Genomic DNA, 25,692 nt, shown 5'->3' with positions numbered 1-25,692 from the left:
GGGAAGGATGAAAGGGTCAGGTAAATGAACAGGCCTTTGCTTGGTACTTCACATCTGGCACCAGGTAAGCTTCCATGGGGGCGAGCATCCTAAAGACAGGATGCCACACTGAAGGCATCTTGTTTTTGGGATGTTCTCTCCCCAGGGAAGCTTACTTGGTGCCATAGCTGATAACCTTCAAGTGCCAGGTAAAGGCTTAACACTTTTATTTATTTTTAAGCAAGCTGCTGCTGCTTGTTGAACTTAAAATACTGTGTTTTTATCTGCTAGTTCTGTTTCCAGGCCATTTTAACAGCATCCTGAAGGTTGCATCAAGGGATTGAAACATGGGATTACCACAGGATCGGTAACTGTAGCTTGGTTGTCTCTTTCCAAAAAGGGTCCTAGCTAGCATCATCCCAAGCTAATAAAAGGTGCTTTCTGCCAGCAAGTCCAGATGTGCCTGTAGTATAATGTTGGATTCAAGAGCATCCCACACTACAAACCTGATCCTTTGTGGGAGTGCCACCCCCTCCAGAACCAGATAAATATCACGCAGCCAAGATGAGCTACCTAATGCTGCTGTCTTTTCTGAACTGAGTCTCAGTTTCTTTGCCCTCTTACAGTCTGTTACCACATACCCAGGCTCTGAACACCCACTGCCTCACCTGGACTTGACGAAAAACAGAGATAGAGCTGAGTGTCACCTGCCTATCATTTACACCTCAGTCCACATCTCTAGACAACTTCTGGCAGTGGTTCTGCGTTTACTGGTAGGGAGGGCAACCTGAAAGGCAACTAAAATGATCAAGGGGTTGGAGCAGCTCCCTTATGGGGAAAAGTCACAACACTAGGAATGTTTAGCTTAGGAAAAAAGTGAGTAAGGGAAGACATGATAGAGGTGTGGAGAAAGTGGAGAAGGAGACCTTTTTTTTTCTGTCCCATAATACTAGAACCTGGGGTCATCCCATGAAGCTGACTGGCTTGAGATTTAGGACAGATAAAAGGAAGTACTTCACCTAGATCATAGTTAAACCATGGAATTCACTGCCATAGGAACTATTAGCAATGACCATCAATTTGGATGGTTTTAAAAGGGGATCAGCCAAATTCACGGAGAAGGAAGACTATTAACTGCCTCTGTTATTAGAAAGAGCATGCCTACATATGCCAGTTGCAGAGGAACTTGGGCAGGTGGAACTCTTGCACCCGTCCTGCTGGAGGGATCCTGTGAGCAGCTGGTTTGCCACTGTGACCAGTCTGATCCAGTATACTTTTCTTATGTTCTTGGGAAGTGTTACCTCACCGTCACTGAAACCTGGTCAAAAAGAAATCTGCATATATTTCCACACTTAGGATCACAGTCTTGGTTTTAGCAGTTGGCACAGGCTGCAGCAATGAGGTGACAGGAAGAGAACCTATTCTTCATACTGAAAGGACCAGTGTAGCCTAGCAGGTGGAGTGTTGTACTGGGGCTTGGAAGATCCGGGTTCTAGTCCCGACTTGGCAATGAAACTCCTGCCTGAAAACATTAATTCAAGCACAGGTATCTGTTCTGTATCTTCTGCAGTGAAGAAAGCAGAAAATAATTCCTGCAGCTTCACTGCATCTCATCTTCCTTTAATACTTCCATCTGCCTTCCTGAGTCGCTTTGGGTTCCTTGCAAGAGTGGAATGTTAATACTATTATTAATAGCTAACAAGACATTGTTAATAGTAGCAAAAGAAGAACTATAATAGCCTAGAAAGAAATGTTTATTATTATTAATAACAACGATGGCGCTCCAAAATGAAAACGTCGTTTCGAGCCCATCGAAAACCACCAAAAACCACAAGTCTGAGTCCAGCAGCGCAAGTCAGGAGGAAACGGAGCTCCCCTCGCTCCCTCCCCGGCTGGCTGGGTGTGGCTAGAGGCGGGCGACCCGAGTCGGCGTCGGCGGGTGCCGGAGCGAGAATCGGAGCCCAGGGCGTGGCAGGCAGCGAGGCGCCCGAGCGTTTCCCCGCCATTGCATTTGCGGCGAGCTGCGTTCGCGTCTCCACCGCGTGTGCTCGGGAGCTCCGGTGAGTACCGGGGGAGGGCAGAGGGGGGGGGCGGGAGAGCGCGCGAGATCGCGGCTTGGAGGCTGAGCCGGGGCCGTGAGGCTGGAGGGCGGTAAAGGACGGAGTCTGTAGAAAAGCGGGGGCGAAAGGAGGATGCTCGATCGACGCCGAAGACTCGTAGAACTTGCACGGTGTCATAGCGCTGTTGCGCGGAAGAAGATTCTTTCGGCCTGCTGCTCCGGGTAGAGGAGAAGCCAGGGCAAGCAGGGGCGTCCTTGATTTGGGGCGTAGCTGCCGGCGGGAGTGTCCTGGAATCGGGAATGTTTTACTCCGGGTTCTCGCGTTTACACGGGCCTTCTTCTGGGAAGCTCCGGTAACTTACCTGCCTGCATTCTTTCGAGCGCACCGCGGCTCAACCCGATACTCTTGTATGCTCCTTTGCAGCTTGCTTTCTTCGCCTGATCAGTCACTGAAGCCATGGCAAAGGTGAGTTATACTTCTCGCTCTCCATTTATTGCCTTATTATAAATTAGGGGCAAAGGCAGCCCTTTTTGCAGGAAACGTATTTATTTGCGCCCGAGCCAACTTAGCAGCCCTCGGAGCGGACGTGCAGGCACCGCGGCGCTTTTATTTACCCTCCAACCTGGCGAGGTAGATCAGGTTGAGAATCAGCCAGTTAATATTCGTTCAGTGGTCAAATACCCTCTTTAAATTGTGGTGTTTTTAAAATGATACCCGTGGAAACAACTTTCCCGCAATTACGGTATTCATTCTAGGTCCTCTGTAATCACGGATGACATCTTCCACTCTTTCCCCAATTCTTATTTGTCCCTGCGTGGTGCCGAAGGGGGCGATTTGCCGTGAATGGGAACGTAGGGCGTACAGACTGTGGCGTGGGGACTTTCACTTCTGCTGAGACTTTCTTATTTCTCAATGCTAAATCCAGCCTCTATCCAGATGTTTGAGAGACTGAATCAGGAGCAGCATGAACTCATCCTGATCATGTGAAATCCACGTCAGACTTTTTCCATTTTTTTAGCCACGTTTCCTGCACTCAGTTGTGTGTGGGTGTAGCTCATTTCTAGTGGTTAAAAGGCCAAAAGAAATGTTGAAAATGGCCTGCTTCCATTTTTCATAATCTGTGCTCAGGTTTCCTGCTCACTATATTCATATTAAAAAAAAAAACAAAGTACTTTGAGGATTTTTTTTTTTTTTACTTTACATTCTTGAAGTGAATTCAAGGTATTCAAAATATCTTGGCAAGATGCTTTTCTTCTTGTGGGCAGGAAGAGAAAATGAGGACCAGATTCTGTGACTGGAACACCTAAGACTTTTTAATTTTACAAAAATCTTGGATTTCACAACCTGAATTGGCATGGCATTAAGGGGAAATTCTCTTTGCCCTTATCACAGCCCTAATGCAAGGTTTCTTCAAGTCTGCTGCTGGCTACCTAGTGGTGGAGGGAAATAGATGGGCTAAAGAGCTTAAGACTGTAAGTTCTCTCCACTGCTAATAGTAGCTCTGGGCCACTATTTGCATTGAAGAATTATAGCAGCTTCCTTCCTCCCACATACCACAGCCTTATTATAAATTGGGATGTCCTGGGGCCACTAACCCATTAACTAGCATTCTAGTCATAGAACTGGTATGTCAGATATAGGTTATTACATTCAGTGAAAAAAGACATTCCTTCAAACTCGTTGTGACTGGGAGGAGCACAACTTTGGAGCAGTGTACAACAGTACAAATGTTTGATGTTTTTCCCTTTGTTGTTTCAGCCTCCCCTGCCCCACTAACATAGGCTTTGTGCTACATCAGGACACGATTGTAGCTTGGACTCAAAACGATAAAAGCAGTTGTTGTCAAGGACAACCTTTCAGCCACCTACAGCAGGGATGCATAAAGTTGGGATCCTCCAGATTTTTGGCCTACCGTATTTGAAAGAGGTTAAGCAACTCTCCCCCCACCCAAAAGCTGTTTTGCAGTTTAAAAATAAAATAAAATTGGAAGACTTCCTGCCAACACCCTCCTTTCAAACTCACCTGCCCAACCATATTTTCTTAATTCATGGTAAAAAGTACAGGACTCCTAACTTTTTTTCCAAACAGATAGGGAAGTAAGGTAACTTCTGGGAAGAAAAATGATAGAGGGGAAAAATTGTTAAGGTTGCAACACTATAACCTCTTATTTGACAGGTAATTCCTATTCATTGGAATGGGATTTACTTCCAAATAAACATGTATAGGATTGCGCTCATCCCTTGCTCAGTTCTTCCCAGGCCACTTTTGTTCATGACAAATGCATGTATCACTTCCATTGGATCATTGTAACATTCATTGCAACAAATTGAAAAATATAAAAGCTATGAGAAATGGATAAACAGGAGCTGACAGCAAAGAATAGCATTATGCAGTCTTACCAAAGGTGCCCAGGATAGATCTATTACGAAAGTTGCCAGCACTTAGTATACGCTTGGTCTTGTTCTGTTGTTCAAAGTGGAACAAGAGGGACAGAACTGCAGTACACCATGGTATTGTGAGGTTCGTACCATGGCTGTCACATTATTTGCAGTACCATCCTCTAAGTGTCTAGAAAAACCTTCCTGTTGCAGTGTTTACCTGGTTTATTTTGTAACTTGAGGAGTTTCTTTGACCTGACTGACTTCCCTTTCCTAACAAAGCTGTCTCTATAGCAGCGCTTGCAGCTGGCATACGTACATGGGTGTGTGTGTTCAAATGTCAGCCGAAGAAACTAGGAAATGTAAGGTACAAAGTGTGCATCTGGGATGTTCTTTTTATAACAAAGTGGGCTCAAAGCTCTGTTGGACTGCTGCTTGTAGGTCCTATAAAGAGAAAAAAAAATCATACCATTATGTATCTTCATAGCCACCTAATGAGAAGGAACAACTCATTGGAGAAGTCTCTGATGCTGGGAACAATTGACGGCAAAAGGAGAAGGGGAGGGCAGAGGATGAGGTGGCTGGATGGAGTCACTGGGGCAGTGGGTGTGAGCTTGGGTGGACTCTGAGGGATGGTGGAGGACAGAAGAGCCTGGAAGAATGTTGTCTATGGGATCATGATGTGGCGGGCACAACTTTGTGACTAACAACAACCACCTTCATAGCAGATATGTTATAAATACGTTGTATTGTTGAGCATCTGAATCTCCCCTAGGAAGTAGTCCTAAGAGTACATACCTTTCAACCAGTTTAAAAACAGCTTTCCCTCATGCTGTAATTGGTTGTAGCTTGTATACCTACATCTTAACTTTTCAGACCAGGGCAGACTTGAAACAGTGCAATGGCTCTGTTGTTGCCCATGGTACACATGTGCATTTTCCCATGTGCCTGCTGTTTTTGGTTACACTGGGGGGAGGGTAAAATTTTTGAAGCATTGTGCTGGGGGATGAGGGCAGGGAAAAGTGGTTTGGGGAAATATGACCGGAGATAGCGCCTGCCAATGAAATTTTCACTGAAAACAGCAAGGTGTCTATATCAAATTATACATACGTGCAGTGGTACAAATTGGCCATAAACTAATACATATTTTAAAGCATAAAAACAGGCGTGCTAATGGAACAATGTCCAAACGAAAACTTTTCCTGCTCCCCATATTGTACCTTAATAATGAGGCCCAACTGTATGAATGCAACATCATGACGGAAAGTAAATGAGAGTTCTTGGAACAGTATGTGGATCATGCTACCGCTTCATACAGTTAGTTATGTGTAGCAGTCATGCAACTTTTCCACCAAACAGCAGTTTGGATGCAGCCAGGAAGAATATATCCACACATTTTGGGTGCAGTCCTATGCTTCTTTCACCTGAGCAGTAGGACTTTTTCCCTGTCTAAACTAGATAGCATTGCAACCTTAATCTTTTGATTCAGTCACTGAAGAAGACCATGGGTAGACTTTTATGTGTTCTATAGCAGATTGCTAGGAAATTTACTTCAGCTATTGAATCAATAAGTTAATAAATGTTGCAAAAGAGCAAAAAAGAGTGACAGATTCTTAAAGTATCTGCTTAGGAACTGAGGGTGCAGCTAAGAGCCAAAGTAGACCGAACATGAGAGACCAAGTATTTAGTTTAGATTTTTAAATAGTGAGAAACTCTAGAAGGCTGCCCTGTGAAGGAAGGAGTTGCATGATTGTTTCCCACCCTGTTGCTGCCTATTCTCTTGCCACCCACAGAAACGGAAAGACACAGTGCTCTGTATACTTCCCCCTCTATTTGGCAGAAAAAGAGCTAGACATTTTCTTAGTGGACAAGTGGCAGGAGGGGAGAAGATTAAGCAGTCCCTCTCTGGGGAATTTCCACTTAAACTGAAGACTTCCATAATAACTCTTCCTTAAAAATAAAACAGAAAACCTACACTGGGAAAATTTTTGAGCATTTTATCCATGTTGTCCTTTTTAATGTTTAGTTGGGTCCTAATTTGTTCTTTTCTCTCCTCTTTACACCAAACGTTTAGTCCTGGAGTAAGCAGATTAAAGGTCTCCATATATTTTGTACTACAACTTCCACGAGCTCCACTCTGCATGCTTAGAATAATAGAGGAGTAACATTGGAAGGGCCATGAAGGCCATTGGAGCCAACCCTCTGCTGTTACAGGACAACAAGTCACACCATCCCACTCAGATGGCTCTCATTTCTTTTTGAATGTCTCTAGTATGGGAGAGCCCATGACCTTACTAGGCAGCTGATTCTACTGTTCTGTTGTTCATATTAAGAAGAATTGTAGTCCAAGATTTCTGGAAGGCATACTGCCTTAGCCCATCTTTTTCCCAACACACCTTTTGCTCCCTGTCTTGCCTTAGAACACATATATGCAAAGGTCCTGATGGTAGACCCCCCCCCCCCAGCTCCCTGTAGTTTTATTTACATTGACCTGGTTTGCACATAATGACAACTCAACCTCTTTGTTGAATATTGGTAAAGGCTTGCTGTTGATTCCTCAGTTACCATTATGTATGAAACCTCAATTATTATTTAACAATAGGTTGTTACGCATAACAATCAAAGGACCCACAATTTCTTGTTGTGTTGGGAAGTTTGGGTTGTTTGTAGTTAAAAAGCAAAGTTAAACCATGATATAATGTTTGTGCATTAGGACCACCCATGAGTCAATAATAGCTTGTACTCTGTGTTGCTGTATGTGAACCAGGCTATAGTTTACATCATGGCAGATGTCCTGGAGAATGACACTTTTGGCTGACTGGCAGTTTTCCAGTGAGGAGGCAGCCAGATCTGAAACATCTGGGCCTTTCTCTTGAAAAATCTTATAGCTTACTGTATCTTAATCACTTCTACTGTCTCTTTTACCTGAAGGATGTGCATTACCAAGCGGAACATGCATGTACTTGTGAGATGAGATCCGCAGATGATAAAAAGTTTTCAATGGGGATTATTTGTGCATGAGTGCGAATTTATTGCAACATGCTGCATGCTGGATTGATCATCGTCATTGTATGCTTCCCTCCCATGTGATATCTCCCCACTACACCAAAAAAGCACAACACTGTTTGAATTTTCCAATATTCATGTCGTGATAAGATCTAGGCATCAGGTTCATAGCACCCACACAAACTCTGCGTAAGCCTTTCCGGCTACATAGGGTACCGTAGGAAACTTCCAATTTGAATAATGAATAATCTGGATTTTCTTCCCAATTGTAATGTTGTAAGTGCTACATGTATCCTTGTAATATAAACTAATGAAGGGTTAAAAGAGAAGGTGACTAAGAAGACTACTGTACATGTAATGTCCTTTTTATTTTTATTTTAAATTAAGGAATAATCCTATTTATGTTTAGACAGAAAAATGTCCTACAATTCCCTGCATGCTCCAGCTAGCATATGTCCCTAGTTAGTTTGCAATAATCTGTTGATTAGTCAAATTCTAAAGCAAGCTGGAGAAGAGGATTATGAAATTAGTTTTAACTTGGAGCCCTCTTTATGTATCCAGATCCTAACAATGGAAAGGATATGACAATATTCATGAAGGATATGCCCATGGTGGGCATGTCATAAGTGAAGCCAGCTGGAGCTGGGGGTCAGACTAGATGGCCCCAGGGTCCCCTTCTGACTCTCCATTTCTATGTTTTTATGGTTCTAATATGCATGTCAGTTACACTCAGCTCCCCAGCCCTGCCCTGCCCGACTCTGGCCTCACTATATCAACCTAGGATAGGTAGATGCTTGTGCATGAGCTTTTCTATTGCAAAAACACATTTCTGCTCAGTATATTCTAGTCCTGTTATAAGGAATGAATTGGGCCAGATCTTTTTGGCAAACTGTTGGTAGTCATGGACACATAATTTTCATGGTTCCAGGCATAAGGCCAATGTACCCTGAATTGGCCTTTGATTTGGCTAGTGTGACCAAACTGCAGTTTGTTAAAGCAGTGTGATTTTTCTTCTAGTACACAAGAGGTACCGTGAAGGACTTCCCTGGCTTTGATGCCAGAGCAGATGCTGAGGCCCTTCGTAAGGCAATGAAAGGCTTGGGTAAGCATTAGTTGTCTTATAAACTGGAACTCCTATTCAGAAGTTTGTGCCCTTCCATATGTGAAGGGTGAAGTGAGGATCAGTCTGTTGGCCCTGTTCCTCCTGTGACATCCTCACTACTCATCCCAACAACCTTCCACGCAAAAGAAAAGTAGCTTCTCCAGTGGAGAGACTCTGCATTATATGGAATTCTGATCCACTCCCCACTTCATGCATATGAGGTGAACTTCTGAATCAGGTTAGAAAGTGTGTTACTTACATATTGAGTAAATTTGGGTCATGGTTTGGTTCTTGCTTCTTTCCCATTATTATTATTATTATTATTATTATTATTATTATTATTATTATTATTATTAGGTTTCGTGAAGCCTAAGTGCTGGAAACTGAATCCAATACTCTAACCACCATACTACACTGGTTCTTTGATGTAGTATTCGTAAATTGATAATTAGCATAAGAAAGTTAAGATGATGTATTGAGAATAGTGATCACTCAGTTTTCATGAATGCTACTACAAGAAGAACTATTAATACTTGATTGAGAATTCAATCACTGTGTAGAATTTTTCAGAATACAATGGAACTCTTGTTTGGGGTTATGGATTAATAATTGGCCAGGTTTTTTATTGGCATTCTTGAAATTTTAATGATCTTTTCAGTTTGTCGTCTTAACTTTTGCTTATGTAACTACTGATGAATAGAGGTTAAGTAAAGTCCAGAAGAGAAAACAGAGCTCTCTGCCAAACATGTAGCTCTTGAGGGCTAAGCCAAAATGGAGAGGGAAAGGTCAAAACGTTTCATGAGGATGTGTGCACCTGTGAAACGAATGCCCCATTTTGATTTATTACTCTGGGGTCCCTAATAAAATGGGCAAAATGTTTGTTCATTCAAACAATGAATGAGCAGGAAGTATTGCTTTCATTCTAATTTGACTGCATGGTGTCGCCATGTGATTGACTATATGGCATTGTTGGCAAGTGCGGGTAATAGTCTCTCTGATTTGGTGTTGTAACATTGGTTGCCTATGCAATACCATAGTAGGATTATCACAGGAAGAAGCTTGTTGTGGCGTTTGTTTTTACATGGTGCTGAAGCTGTAAATCAGGTAAAACAACCAGAAACAGGTTGCTTGAAAAAGGTAATGGGGGACATGAAATTTTCACCCTCCTCAAATATTCCTCTTGGCACAGACAATTGCATGGACAAAAACAGGGTTTAACCCTACCAATAATACATAATTCCAGTAGTGTTTTCTACCTAAGGGTGTTAAAAATAAAATAATGGATTGTAGAGTGTAAAAAGCCAGATCGCAGATAGCAAAGTTATTTATTCTGCAAGCCTATGTTTGTTTAGACAGAAAAAATCCTACAACTCCTAGCATACAGTTTTTTCTCAGTAACAAAGGATTGCTGGAAAATGCACGTTGATGCATAATAAAGTCTATTTTCAACATCTGATTGTTGACTAATTTGCAAATGTTGATATTCATCTTCTTGCAAGAAGTCACTGTATTTAATTTGTATAATTTAAGGAACTGATGAAGATACAGTCCTGAAGATCCTAACCGGCAGAAGCAATGCTCAACGTCAGGAAATTGCGGTGTCTTTTAAAACCTTATTTGGCAGGGTAAGGTGATTGCTTTGAGTTGGGAGTTGGTGTGTATGTGCTTACTTATCCATATCATTTGGATTTTGTGATGAATAATAATTTTGATCTAGAGTTTACATGTTCTTTATTACTTCACATTCTCTTTTCAACCCTGACCTCCAAGATACACACTCTTCTTGAACTTTTCGTTCATTCTAATTACGTTCTGGTTTGGATAATACGAGATTTAATTTTGAACTTAAATTATTTTTAAAATAATTTAAAATTTTAAATTATTTAAATGTTTAAATCATGTTTTTATTAATTAGGCTTTCTTACTTCTTTCAAATAGGATCTTGTCAGTGACCTGAAATCGGAACTTACAGGCAAACTTGAGACTCTGGTGGTGTCTCTAATGAGACCTGCCCGGATTTTTGATGCCCATGCACTGAAGCATGCCATTAAGGTAAAATTGGGTCTATTTTTTCTAGTACTGAGTTTCCCTTCATTATCAGATTTCCTGTTGTTAATTAATCTACTTGATTATTTATGGTGCTTACTTTAATTTTAATTACTTCACTGATTTTCACGTTTTTAATGGCTTTTTGAAGAAAGAACATATAATGTCTGGCCAGTAGCATGTGGGCAATAAAGCTGCGCATGCTGCAACTTGAATTTTACAGTTACAATGAGTCCTTCAGTGTAAATGCTCCTTGTACGTTAAATTTATGATTGAACCTTTGTGTATGGTGTTCTGCTTCCAGTGGATTCTTTTCAGTGGCTACTAACAACTTTGACTTTGACTTGTGAGTAACTGCTTTCTGTGCAAAGCTCTTAGGGTGAAAGGAAGTAGTTAGAAAAATGCACAAGTGGAGCCCTGCTGCATCAGAAGAAAGTTCTGTTGAGTCCAGCATCTTGTTCTACTAGTGGTCAATCTCTGGTTGAAATAAATTGCCATCGGGTGCATTAGGTCCCATCATTGCAAGCTTTTAAGAAGGCCCTAAAAACATATTTTACTTCCGGACTGATGGAAGTTGACATTCAAAACATCTGGAGGGTGTCAGGTTGGGTAAGATTGTTCACACTTTGCAGTTTTTCTTTGAACACATTTAATAACATCTTTCAAATTAAGTATGGAGCTTGGGCAAGGTTGGAAAAAATCATCTGAATATTCCTAGAACCTTTAGACCAGAAAATGCTGAACTAGTCTGCTGTTAGTGAGTTGATAGGGACAGAACCACCAAGGATACTTTGAGACAAGGTTTCCATTCTGTAGTTACTCTGCCATGTTCATGGATAATGTCTGTTTCAGTTTGTAATATTCTTATCTTTCCAGTTGGGGTTGTTGTTGTTGTTGTTTCATTCTACAGAACATCCTTTAAGGAGGGAAAGATGGAATAGCTGCACAATATTTCTTAATTGATAGTTCTGGGAGCTGCCCATTTGGTACGGTCACTGAATCAGTGTCCATTTGGTACAGAAGAATTCAGTTATGTAAACAGCTAACATTCGAGTGGCTTAACTGATCTGTAATCTAGCCAAATAGTGATTTTTTTCTCTTCAGTTTGGAATTTGGAGGAGCAACATGAACTGTGATGTTTAACTTATTGGGCTGGCTGAGTAAAGCAAAGCCTATGATTTAATGTTGATTCTAGTGAAAAAATCGATAAGAAACAAGGACAAGAATTGGAAAGGCAGTTCTGATAAGATGTTATTTCTTTTTCTTCCTGCTTCAGATAACAAATACCTTTTGCAAGGGGTTTTTTTTTGCCAGACGTTTTGTGTTAATGATTAAAGATCATGGTTATATTATCAATCTGTGTAGCTAGACTCCTCATGAAAGCGACCATTGATGGTGTCCGTGCCGCTCACCTTTGCCCCTGAGACCAGGACTACATATTTGGCATCGTACTTCAGTCTCAGAATTCACCTCTCTGCAAAAACTTCTGGAACCTTCACAGGGTGAATAGCAGAGTTGAACCTGGTTAGCTGAAGAACCATTGTACCTTCATGATCATGTCCATGAGGCCATAAACACAAGACAGGCTTCGTTGCACATTATCCTGCTAGGTGTGCGGATAGGGAGGTGCAGTCAGGCCTTTTCAGGAGCAGTTCTGAAATGTACTTCCTACAGCAGATTTCCTCAATATTGTGCCCTTCAGATGTTGCTGGCCTTTAAGTGCTGCCATTCCTGGCAGCATGGGAATACTGGCCAAGGATGATGTGGGTTTTAGCCCAGCACATTTAGACAGCATCAGGTTAGGAAGGCTGTAAATGAAGAGTTGGCTTGCTGCTTCTCTTTGTGTCTGTTCAGACTATATTCTCCTCCCCTCTCTCTCTCTCTCTCTCTCTGTCTCTCTGTCTCTCTCTCTGTCTCTCTCTGTCTCGTGAACAAAAATTTCATAAAAACTTTGACTCAGGTCCATATTGGGTGGCGACTGTGATCGCGGCCTTCTCCCCGCCCCCCCCCCCCGAGTGGGGAGATGGCCACAATTGTGCTGGAGGTGGGGTGGGGGGAGATGGCCAAGATCATGCCCATCTTTCCTGCAGGAGCACAACCGTGATCTCGGCCATCTCCCTCCATCAAGATTGCACCCATCTCCCTCCCCAGTGCACCAAAGTTTGCACCTGTCTCTCTTTTCCCCAGTGTGCCTGTGATCGCGCTGTCTCTCCCCCCGCCCCCAGCGTGCCGGGATGACGGGAGCTTGCAGGGGTGACGGGCGCAATCTGTGCTTATGCTGTGGTGGGTGGGGGAGTGGAGAGATGGCCGTGCTTGTGTGCGGGGTGGTGGTGGTGGGGAGAAGGCCACAATCTTTGTTGTTCTTTGCCACTTTGCTTCACATTTGTCTGATTAAAAAAATAGTTACAGAATGGATTAACCTTATTTACATTGAACCTTAGGGGAAATTTAACTTGGTTCACAACCAATTTGGGTCATGACCAGAGTCCTGGAACGGATTAAGTTCGTGAGCCAAGGTACCACTGTGTGTGTGCGCACACGCATGTGTGTGTGTGTATCTTGTCCATTGAGAGTTGGCACCCATCCCCCAAAAAGAAAAACCATTGGGCCTTTTGTGCTTCTTCACTCTATTAGTTTTCTTAAGATGCTTCCAGACACCAGGATCCTAGCACTACCAGTCACACTACCTTGTGCAGCTCTTCTGTTGCAACTTTTTGAATGGTATTCTTGTGCTAAAAGGAGGGAACAGTAGGAAAACATGGGAAGGCTATAAGCTGGATGTCGCTGCTTGAAGCTCTGTGAATGAAGCAGGGCATTTGTACAATAAAAGCTTCACCTGGAAGCACTCTTATTTGTCATTAAGAATTGTTGATGTAAGCTATTCGAAATGCCATGCCTTAGACGAGAGAAAGAGAGACTAGAAATGGTTTTATAAATAAATGATCAGAATGTGCCTGGTGAAATGAGGTTACTGGGGATAAAACAGAGAAAGCTTAAGCACTTCTTCCCACTGCTGCTTCCGTACCTTCTTGCTCTATTATTCAGTGGAGATTCAGATTTCCAGACTTGGCTCTGTAAATGAGCCTGTAGCTCCAGACTCTGCAAATGAGCTTGTTGCTGAAAATTGTTGAATAACAGCCCCGTGGTGTAAAACAGGTACTTGAGCCTCCATCACATGGCCAACTTCTGCACATATTCAATCAACCAGCATTTGCCCAACCAATCAAACTAATAGTAGGAATTTGCCCTTGGTGTTACATATTCCTGTGCACTCAGCCAGAAGCATTTTTATTTTGGAGTAAACAATAAGCCAGTACATACATTAGACCCCAGTAATTTTAACATGCTTTATTTGACTATAGGTCTCACATTTATTGACTGAACAGGTGGGAACAGGCTGTCCATTTCATGTCGGCTGTGCTTGCATGATCTGGTAATCCATCATGCTGCGTTGCTGTGCTAAAGAAACTCACCCTGTTTCCTGCAGGGTGGCCTGTTTTGGCACTTGTTGTGGTTCCTTGGCAGCTGTCACAAACCCCTTGCAGCTGGGTGGCCTTGGAGTGACTGAGGGCCACAATGGGAGGGCACTCCATTTGCTCTGTCCTGTTCTGGCACCTCTGAGGTGGTTGCTTTTAAATAATCTCTGTGAAATTTGCACATTTTTCCTGATAGTGAAATATATGCAGATTTCAAGGCTGGAAAGTAAATGGAGAGAAGTATAATGCAAATTTCTGTTTACTAGCTTTGAAACCAGTGTATATTACGCTGTCAAAAATGCCCAGGTTTTTTTTCCTTCCTCTTTCTGGAACAGCTTGTTACTTACGGAAGTGTGGAAAAGGTGGAGTACACTGAGAATTGTCAGTTCAAGTCCTAAAATCATGAGAATTGCATTACCAAGTGTATGTAATTCTCCCCACCCACATTTTTGGTTCCTTACTTTCAGCACTTTTCTGCTTTACCAGTGATTTTCAGTTGATAGTTAGGCACTTGATCTCTGGCAGCTGTGTGCAAATTAGACTGAATGCAGTCTTTCCTTGTCAAACCTGCTCCATTTTGTTTTTATCATCTGAAGCAATTTGACCATGGAAAGACTCCACATATTGAACAGTTGTAAGTGCTTACTTGAGAAAGAACATTAGAACTAGCATTTATTTTAAAAATTCAAAATCAATTGTGCAATTTTGAGATACTGATTTCTTTTCAACTTGAGAAATGAATGCTGGTCTTTCCCAAGTGCCATTTCAACATAGGTGGGCAGATAGTTAGTTATTGGTGAGACCCTGAAAGTGAGTATCAAGATGTTTTGCTTTTCCTTTTGAGTAGCTTTGCAGCCATTCCTGACAACCTATAATGAAAGTCACCCTACTGAGTTTGGATGACAAAGTAGAAACTTCTTTTAAAAGCTACATTATTAGCAGATATGCTATTTTCTGCTTATATTTACTACTTGTATTAATCAGTCTGTAGTAGCTAGCGAAATAGCAAAGCTCTCAAATCCATCTCCTATTTGTGTCTGTTACAAGCTTTGTTGGAGGAAAAAGAGACAGGAAGAAAGATGAGGGTAGAGGCGAGTATGTGACTTCCTGTGAATGGTAAAGGAAATGCTATGGGCTCCTTATCACTGCACTACAGCTCTAAGTTTTCCATCTTGTAGGATTACTGACAATAGAAGGGTGACCTTCATACTTTTTGAATGAAAACCAGCCACTCTGCAGTCTTTTGGGGGAGAGGAGGTTTTTTTTTTTTTTTTAAGTTTTATTAAAGGGATAGTGTCACAGAAACATCTATTTCAGTTGTTAACTCTGCACAGATTTCCTGTATGAGTCAGTATGAATGCTGTTTATGCAATATCATATATATTATTAGTCATGTGATACTCAAGAAGCAGAACATGGTAGTCTTGAGCATTATGGATTTCTTTCAAGTACACTGATGCTATGTGAACCATTCTAGAATTAAATATTGGTGCAGAATAATCTTCATTTTACTACATAGTAAAATAGAGAAGTGGCTCTAAAAAGCACAACATTTTTCTTCCCAGTACTTCAATCTGTAGGTTCTACTAGCCATGTGTATTGAGCAGAAATAATTCATCAACTGATTACATTGGTTGCAGGGTGCAGGAACTGATGAAAAAGTCCTAACTGAAATTCTCGCATCTAGGACACCTGCTGAGATCCGGAATATAAAGAAAGTTTATCAGGAAGGTAAAATATAGCATCATGTTCTTTTAAAGATGGCTATATTTGATAGAACCTTTTGAGAAAGTGAGATATTAGTCTATGGGGAGCAGAAAATATGTAGAATATGTTATCAGTTCAGCTCTTGCTGAGATGTATGTTGTAAAAGCTGTTCTTACATATTTTGGGTCCATGTACAAGTGTAGGGATGGGGCCACCTAGAATTTCTTCCTGCATGAAAGTAGTTCAAATTTTGTTCAGTGGTGGATGTGTCTTCTGTTTTTTGCAGAATATGAAGCCGACTTAGAAGAGCATATAACATCAGACACATCTGGTTACTATCAGAGGATGTTGGTAGTTCTTCTTCAGGTAAGTTTCTATGGTACAAGGCTTGAATTAAAATTTGAGGAAAATTTGTTTCATTTTATAGTTTTTTGACTCTAGTGTATATGTGGATTAATTTGATCCAAACCTGATTTGCATGTGGGTGTTTGCCTCTTTAAGATCTGGAAGCTTTGAGTGGTGCAGAATGTAGCTCCCCAAGTGTTGGTGGGGGTGAGCTGATGGGATCATATAACTATATCATCTTCATTGGGTACTGGAGTGTTTCTGAGGACAAGGTGCTGTTTTGGATCCTTTAAAGCCTTAAAACAGTTCAGGACCAGACTAATTGAAGGGGCACCGTCATTCATATCACAGTTGCCCACTTTTGTGTGGGTACAAAAATTGCTGCATCATATGGCACTGGTTTTTATAACAAGTATAGGAATTTTGATTCATATTTTTATTAACCTACTTGTATGTTAATCTGTTACCCCATTTAGGCTAACAGAGATCCCGATGGCCCGATTAATGAGAGCCTAGTTGAGTCAGATGCTCAGGTAGGTGGCAGCTCCCTTTGCCTTTCTTTCATGAAAGTGCTTAAATAGCTTTGTAATGGATCAAGCAAGTGGGAGTTCATCTTAAATGTATGTTTCATTATGGAAAATATATTTTCAACCCATGTGATTATATGTGCATTATGAATCTTGAGGGTAAACCTTCTCTGAGAATCCATGATTTTCAGGTATTCTTCTTTCCCGTTTATAAAGAATACTGTTGTTGCACAATTACCATATTGCAAAAAAACACTGGTTGGGATTAGTGCTGGTGCCAAATGGCTTTAGAAACATTGAAACTGAGTGAGTCGGAAGGGGTCTCCAGGGCCATCTAGTCTGACCCATGGGGTCAGACTCATGATATGCCTGCCATGTGCTGCTATGTTTTCTGAGTGTCATGTTTTCATTCTTAGGCTGTTTAATGTGGAGGCATTTCAAGGGTATTTTTTGTGGTGGATGGGAATCCTGTGTGTGTGTTTCTTTGTGGGGTGGGGGAGAGAAGGAGTTGAGGAAATCCTAAAATACATTGAAATTCTATTGGAATGGCAGCCATCCTCCTTTTTTGTTTTCCTGGGAAGACCTTTTCATCTGGCATTTGTTGAAGGAGAAATGGCTTTTGTAAAAATATGGTGACACCTGTGGATGTGTTGGACAGAAATGCCCATCATTCCTAGCCAGCCATTGGCTGTGCTGGCTGAGAAGGATTGGAATTGATGTTCAACATCTGGAGGGCACCCAGTTGGGGAAGGCTGGTATGTGTCATACTATCCATATTACTCATTATTACAGGGAAGGTGGAGTACTACAACTGCTTGCGTAATGCAGTTCCAGAGTAATTATAGTTCTGATCCTGCCAGACATAGACACAGCTGTCTTAGGAATCTTTCAGAAACAGATGTTTCTGTGCAATGACCTTTTCCATGGCTCTCCTTTTTGTGTCTGCTCTGAGTTAGTTTCCAAACAGGAAAAAGGAGGGCTAGTAACTAAACAATGACTTAGGTCATACTGTAATTTAGATCAGCCTGGCTATGAGATTCATTATATTAATCCTAGCTGATTCCTCATAAGATGTTTGCATGAAATCTTTTGCAACTCAAATAATTTTTCAATAGATGCATGAAAACGCTAGGTTTCATACAGAAAAGGAAGCAAAAGGGGAAGTGGCATGTAGGATCAGTATTGACACGCTAGATTTCTTGAGAATAATAGGAAGTGTGCGATGTACACTTGCCAACTTGATGCTAACTTCTGTAGGCATGATGAGAATTAGTTACAGTTAAGCCACAGATTTGACTCTGCAAAATAACAAGAAAGCTGACCATTAATTTAATCGGTGGTTTAAGTAATATTCTCTTCCCATGAAATTAAACTGCATGTTGGAGCTGTCTGCATGAATTTCTTGTTCTTACAAGCAAGTGGAACTGCAGGTCTTCAGAAATGGGTTCTGCTAGTTCAGAAAAGATGGAAGAGTTAAGTGGCAATGGATTACTTAATGATTTCCTTTGAAAGGCCATATTATTCTAGGTTGGAAATGTGGGAGTAATCTTTATTGCAAGAATGGTTGCCCCTTGAAAACAGCTCACCCAAAGCCAGCCATGCATTTTGCCACTTATTGGAACGCCTCATTCATTCTGAATAAATGGCAAATGGCATTTCCCCCTGTGGTGTACTGTATTTTTCGTTCTATAAGATGCACCTGACCATAAGACGCACCTAGTTTTTAGAGGAGGAAAACAAGAAAAAAAATATTCTGAATCATATGGTTTACTAAACTATTTAATAACCTGTAACAGAATACAGTAATACCGTATTTCAACCTTGTAAAGTGAACCGCAGTCAACAGTGGCATTAAGAACCATCATCACTGTCATTAACAAAAGAGAGACTTTAAAGTTCGAGTACTCTTCTAGTTTTCGTTGAACCCATAGAACTCATCATCGCTAGAGTCAGAATTTATGAAGCTCTGTTGCTCACAATCACTGACATCACTTTTTTAATCAGTAGTGGAATTATTGAAGGAATCCACAGTCTACACCAGTTATACAAGAGCTGCTGCAGACAATTCAATAACAAATCTAAAAAAGCCAGTAATGTCCACGCTGCCCTACTAGTAAATAATAGAAAAAAACTTCTGACAAAAAAATGAGATATTGTACGGTAAATCAAACACACAGCGGACTAAGTAGCCTTTGAAGAATAAACTTCATACACAAAGGTAATGCTGTTCAGATATCCACTGATCCTAAAAAAAAATGTGTCTGATCAACTAACAGATATTGGTCCTTCTATTAACTTAATAAAACAGGCACCGTTCTGATCCATGGAAAGCTTCCTGATAATCACAGGAACATTCCCCATCACTTCCCCATGGGCTTCATTAAAAGACAGGTTGCCATTTGAAAACACACACCGACCTGTGATTATCAGGAAGCTCACCTGGGGCGGGGGGCGAAGCAGGGTGCACCGAGCACGTGCCGAGAACATGCCGGCCAGGTGGTGCAGGCGGGCCAGCAGCATCCCAGCAGTGGTATTACATGTCCCGGGCGTCGGGCACACCATGCTGCACATCTGACAGACTTACTGCACACACATATTCGCTCTATAAGACGCACAGACATTTCCCCTTACTTTTGAGGGGCGGAAAAGTGCGTCTTATAGAGCGAAAAATAAGGTAATTAGAAAAAAATGATTTGCAGGTACACTGAAACTTGACTCTGCAGATACCATCAATTTAGAGTTTTGGCAAACATGATCTGTACCTTCTGTGTCAGCCTGCTAGCCAGGGAGGAAGAGCGAACAGATATTGTAAAATGGGAGCTGTGTGGAAGCCCCCAAATGAACAAAAGCAGCAGTGCTAGTTGTGTAAGAGAGAGTTCAAAGGTTATCTGGCAATATGGAATGCAGTTACATTTTAAGTCTGTTCCAACTTCATAAGGCACAGTCTTGTGTATATTTAGGCAGAAAAAAGGTCCTATAACTCTGCATGCTGGGAATTGTAGTGACTTTTCTGTCTACCTATGCACAGGATTATACCTTGAACTGCTTTGCTGTTCAGTATTTTCACCTCTGATGGCTTTATTCAGAAAACAGAAAAACTTTCATATCTGCGTTACGGAGATGAAACTTAACTTTGTTTTTACTTCTGATTATAACAGGAACTCTTTCGAGCTGGTGAACTAAAATGGGGAACAAATGAAGAAAAGTTCATCACAATCCTGGGTACTCGAAGTGTGGCTCACTTGAGGAGAGGTGAATAAGTGTGTTAATGCCTGTTAATCAGTTCATCTGTTGGGTTTCACTCAGTGTTCACCCTAAGCCTTCTACATAAGATTCTCTGCTTGGAGCTGCATCTCTTATCCACTTCTACTATCTCTAAGGACCATTTCACACAGTAATGATTCCAGACTTGCCACTGAATGTATCTGTGACAGACTCAGTGATGATATCTGTTGCATTTCCTCTCTTATCTTTTAAAGGAAAATATCCACAGGTGCACACCTGAGGCAGATAATTCCACAAGTAAACAGAGAAAGAGAGAGAGACCGTAGGGACCTCCTGGGCCATCTAGTCTGACCCTCGGCTCCAGTCAGCTCTGCTCATTACATGACTACTATGCCTATCAAGTAGCTTCCTCCCTTCTTGGCAATACAAATACAACCACAATAATCTACATAAGTAGATTTCCCTCAGTTTACCAGAGGTAGAGCCAACCCTAACCCACTGACAAGATGTGATGGAATACAACAATATGCAGTCCTCCACCTTAACTCTGAAGCACATTGGTTCTGGGAGGACTGTACCATATGTGTTTTTCTGAATCCATGGTTCAGAACCTGAGACCAAATCCAACAACCTGAGGATTCTCCAAAAGGCCACACCCCTTTTCTTCTGCTGATCTGGCAGCTTTTCAGGTTTTGCACGGTCTTTTTCCTTTTTCTAAACCTTGAAATGGCTGCCTTAAAACCTAGTTACCGGCAATAAGAATTTTAAGTTTAAAATATGTTGGTAGCGCTCCTTTTGACTTTGGCTCCAACTGCAGTCCTCAAGATCTTCTCCAAAATTGAATTTGGTGCTTTGGCTGAAAGAGGTTCCTCACCCCTTTTCTAAATGTTTGGATTTATTAGGACTGTGCCATGTCCATACTCATATGTTGAGAAATGTGCCTTGTCTTTGTGTCCCTTCATTCTGAAACCTTCCTGGTGGTGACCACCAGCTATAGAATGCTCTCTCCAGGGAAATTCAACTGTGCTAACTTGGCTTTCTTTCTGTTGCCAGATTAGATTACTTTTTTATTCTTCTAGGCCTTTTTGTGGCTCTGATTTCTACTCCACATTAAAAACATTTTTATTGGGTTGATTTTGCATTGCATTTTTATTGGGTGAGTTTTTGAATTGATATTTGTATTGGTTTTGTATTGCTCTGTATTTAAATCTTGTGTTTTACTGTTTGCTTTTAAAACACCTAGAAATTCTGTTTTACAGGCCTCTTATAAATAGATAATGAAGTAGACATAATTGCCATATATCTATTTTGGTTTTCCAGTCTTTGACAAATACATGACGATCTCTGGCTTCCAGATTGAAGAAAGCATCGATCGTGAAACATCTGGTGCACTAGAGAAACTCCTTCTTGCAACTGGTAACTGGCAGTCCTTTCAATTAATAAGACTTACAGGCAAGCTCAGGGGTGGGGTGGGGAGGCTGGAGGAAGAAAATGAGATACAATGGTATATTGATTATCCTATTAAGAACCTGAAAAATGATGTTACAGAGAAGATGAACATGTTGACATGAATTGCAGATTTCTGACTGCTCATGGAAGTAGCAGTATGAACCTGCGCACATCTGCTGGGATGTAATCCCTCTGCATTTCCAGGGATTTATCAGCTGGCTGTACATAGAATTGCAGCCTGGGTCATTGTTTTGTCTTGTCTGAGTTCCACTCTGAATATGATTTATTATATGGCTTCAATTTCTGATTCTGATTTTTTTGCCAGAAAGTGAATGAATGTCATTTGTATGACACATGTTGCCATTAGGTCGAAGTAATGTTTCCACTGCATTTTCAAATTCAAATGCATTGTTTTTGTTCCCTAGTGAAGAGTATCCGAAGCGTTCCTGCGTACTTTGCTGAATCACTCTTTCGCTCAGTGAAAGTGAGTACTTTATCTTACCACCATTATATTCATTTGCACCAAGTGTGCAATTCAGGCAGTCCACAGTTAACCCTGTTTGGCTCATTTTCCTGGAAGCGAACATTTTGGCTACTTGACAGCCCAATCTATGCATGGGACTTACTCCTAGGTATGTGTGATTTTGGCCTTAATTTACTGTTTGAAATCTATGAGAAAGAAGATGCACCAAATGCAGAGCTGAAACAAACTGCCAGTGGCAAAAGGCTGGATTTCTAGTCCTTTTAATGCCAGATTTATGTGAGCATTCAGAAGTTTCAAAACCAGAATAAGGTATTGACTGATGGGTGGTCCTGGATGAAGGAATGAGACATATATATCTCTTGAGCTATGGTACCCTAAGAGTATAAGGGACAGGCAAAACTTTAGCTTACAGGATATATTTCAGAGATGTGATTTTGTTGAAATCCCTAAGGTACAAAAGGGGACCTCTGGAAAAGGACTTCTAAATGCAGAAAAAGGGTGCCTGTGAGTACAGGATCAGGCCAGTACCAGCACTGAAGCTTGCAAACAAATCAGTTCATACACACACAGATTATTTAGCTTGCCCTATTTTCCGCCCAAAATGGCATTCAAGACAGCTAGCAATGATATAGATTAAAAACAAGATCTTAATTACAAAATACAACAGTATGTATTAAAAAAATAAAAACACAACTATGAAAGAGACAGCAATTTCTCCCTATGCTTTCTTGAGATCTGCAGCCTAAATTAGAAAGAGGACTTAAAATATATATAAATTCTTGAAATATATTTAATATTTATAAGTATCCTGCGTAACATTCTTAAACAGCTTTATACATTCTTTGCTTAGTGCCTTGTTTAAAAATTCAGACCTGAAGTTTTTTTTTCCCCTCACTGACTTTAGCAGGAAGAACTAAGCAATGGTATTGGGAAGTGTTTAACCTTTGACTGGATTGTGGTCTTAATGCATTTTTAGAAATAGATTGCTTTTTGTTTTTCCAGGGAGCAGGCACGGATGATGATACATTGATCAGAATCATGGTTTCAAGGAGTGAAATTGATCTGCTGGACATCAGGAAGGCATTCCGAAGGGATTTTGCCAAAACCTTGTACCATGTCATTCAGGTGGGCCTCATGCTGGACAGCTACAGCGTTACCTCAGAGAATCACTCTGAGGTTGGAGCACCTCCCTCCCCCAACTGTAGCCAGTGTGGAATAAAGTGTACCAACTGCTTCCCTGAGGTCACAGATATCTCAGAAAAGGGAAGAGCCCCGTGCCACCACAGTATCAAGTACACCAATGGCTCCCTTGCACTCTGGAGCTTGATGCTTAGGCAGCAGAAGCTGGCTGGCCATCTAAGTATTTTGCAGCACAGAATGAGCATGAAGAAGTGCCCCTTGCCTCCGTGCTCCTCCTGCCCTGCATTGAATGCCTGTAACCCTCAGTGTCCCGGATTGGATCGCACACAAAAGCAAGTTCCCTTCATTCTCTTGTTTGAATGGCACATTGCTGGCTCACGTGGCCTTTTCTGTTAAGATAAGGAATCATTTCTTTGTAATTGTCCAAGAAATGTGATTTTCTTTCCAAGAACTGTTATAATGAACGAACATTTTCTAATAGGGAAAACAAGTTCACTTCCTACCAGTGGCTTGAGGCCAATATTAGTCTAGATTAAGCCCAATTCATTTGGGTCCATTCTAACTAGGACCAACATAGGAAACATGTGCTCAGTCCACAGTCATGAAGCAGGTAGGCCACCAAAGTATGTGCTACATTAAATTGATTTGTGTAGTGAGCATCTTATCTTGGAAATAGAATTTTATAATGGATAGCTCTAGCAAACTTCTTTGAATCCTTTTTGTAATGATTAGCTTATGCAAGTGGAAGATAAGTAGAACTGGTTTTGCTTCACAGATTTTTGATATTCTGCAAAAACCAAATAGCCTTGCTAGTAGAAAGTCATACAAAGTCATTTCAGGGGTGGAACAGCTGCCTTTTGTCAATAATTTCTCTTGGAGTCATTCCTGACTCATTCCCTGTTTTCTGATTTGTAGAAGGATACTTCTGGCGACTACAGGAAAGGCCTTTTGCTCATCTGTGGTGGTGAAGATGACTAACCTCTTCAGTGACGTGGAGTACAGAATCTTACCTCCTGCTTTGTGCCTCCCTCCTCCTGTATGGCTAAGCCAGGGGCATTTAGACCCGCTGCTGCCTTTGCAATCTTACTGCAAGAGTGACGTGCATATCTGTAGTAAAATGATATAGGAACACTTCCTGTTGAGATCTATATCCAAACCCCTATTGGATTGGCACTCCTTACCAGGGAATTTGCCTGTTTTCTTTTAATTTGGTTGTTTATGCAAGAATGTTAACATACAGTCTTCTCTTAAAATTCAAGCTGGGCAGGGTCCAGACAAAAATAATTGCACTTAAGCCTCACTAAAAACAATGGGACAAACGGGGGCCAAAACAGACACCACTTTAAAGACTGGTTATATATGCCATGCTATAAAATGTATAAAGGCCATTTTTACAATAGAGTCACATGACCTAATCCAGCTTTAACCTTTTCTGTCCCTTAAGGGCCTGATCTGGATTGGGCCTCCTGTGCCTGTACTTTATTTTGCAAAGTAATGACCCATAAAACAAGTGGTTTTGTATTTCACAAGAGAAATTGCAGGTGTGGTTCTCCTATTTGGATTGGGTCCATTGCAGTGGGAAAAAGTTAAAGCCTTTTGAAACTCCATACTATGTTCTAATCCAGGTTGGGCTCCCTCCATCTACTCTAGAGTAAACAATTTTAAAAGTCGTAGCTCTTAACTACATCTTTAATGTCTGTCTTGGCTTTTAGTTATGATTTAATGCAATGGATTTAAACTGAGTGACTTAGTTTGGATCCAACCTCTTATATATACATTCCCAACTTAAAGAAATTCACAAAAAGTGCCTCTTATATAAATGTACCTTTCTTTTGTTTATAAAATAGGCAGGAAACTCAAAGTACTGTTCTTTGTTTTGAAAAATAAACATGAACTACATTCCAAGAACTAAAAGCTATTTTTTTTCTTAACTAGAGTTTTACACATCATTTGTAGCAGTTTGAAGATAGCTTTTGCTAATGGCTTTGAAATTGTGAACTATGCATGAACCTTCTCCATGTACTCTACAATTTGGTGCTAATAAAAAAGAAATACAAACCTATTAAATGATTGACTTGTTCATTCAGTACAGTAAAGGACCAATAAAATGCGCATACAAGTAGAGACATTTTGAGGAGCTGTGATTTTCAGATCCCTCTCCACCCTCCCCATTTCCTTTACTTTGCATAATTTCTTCCAGTTTTGTCGTAAGAGGAGGGTGACATAAGAGGAGTGCAAAGTACCACAAGCAGGACATGTCCAGTGGCACCCTCCTGTTCATGTTTCTCGGCATCTGGCATACAAAGGCAAACTGCTCCTGATTCTGGCGAGTAATATACAGCTACTAGTTAACAACAGAATAGGTGAAAGAAGCTACTTACACCTCCCAGCAATCCTCACTTTTGTAATTTCACTAGACATTGCCTTTACATTTCATACAAGTGTATCTTCACCCTCCTTCATGACTAGAAACATGCTTGCATGTTTTGCTTTTCTTTTGGCCGGTTTAAAGATACTAAACTATGTGCCCAATTGTTCTGCTCCTTCTGTGCAGTTGTGGCCTGTCATAGCAGGATGCATCGCCCTCTCTCTGCACAAACTATGGCCTAATTCCAGTTAATAGTTTGAAGTTTTAGCTGCTTCTATCATGACTTTTTTTTTGACTCAAGTGCTTCTGAGAAGCACTGGCAGATGTTTGACACAATATGGGAATCTCAATCTGGTTCTTAAGCAAAGGAATCTACAATAGTCCTACATAGTTTCCTCTA

General features: G+C 41.1%; 1 protein-coding gene across 1 annotated transcript; it reads left to right on the top strand.

Annotated features, from left to right (window-relative positions):
• The first annotated feature begins 1,903 nt into the window (after positions 1–1,903).
• ANXA5 (annexin A5) lies at positions 1,904–24,986 on the top strand. Its single transcript, XM_044428948.1, has 13 exons — positions 1,904–2,039; positions 2,463–2,504; positions 8,441–8,525; positions 10,056–10,150; positions 10,464–10,577; positions 15,688–15,778; positions 16,041–16,120; positions 16,576–16,632; positions 19,785–19,878; positions 21,172–21,267; positions 21,726–21,784; positions 22,787–22,909; positions 23,840–24,986. Exons 2-13 carry the CDS (start codon positions 2,496–2,498, stop codon positions 23,900–23,902), a joined length of 966 nt encoding a protein of 321 aa, XP_044284883.1. The 5' UTR covers positions 1,904–2,039; positions 2,463–2,495; the 3' UTR covers positions 23,903–24,986.
• The last annotated feature ends 706 nt before the right edge of the window (positions 24,987–25,692 follow it).

Source organism: Varanus komodoensis, unplaced genomic scaffold, assembly GCF_004798865.1.
Source record: "Varanus komodoensis strain SLA01 unplaced genomic scaffold, ASM479886v1 scaffold2, whole genome shotgun sequence".
Classification (NCBI taxonomy): domain Eukaryota; kingdom Metazoa; phylum Chordata; class Lepidosauria; order Squamata; family Varanidae; genus Varanus; species Varanus komodoensis.
This window is presented reverse-complemented; position numbering and strand designations above follow the sequence as displayed.

Bases quoted from the DNA above. Each gene is read 5' to 3' on its own strand.
- ANXA5 (XM_044428948.1), top strand. The intron at 15,779-16,040 runs GTAAAATATAGC...TGTTTTTTGCAG, and splicing joins AAAGAAAGTTTATCAGGAAG to AATATGAAGCCGACTTAGAA. The intron at 21,785-22,786 runs GTGAGTACTTTA...TTGTTTTTCCAG, and splicing joins CACTCTTTCGCTCAGTGAAA to GGAGCAGGCACGGATGATGA.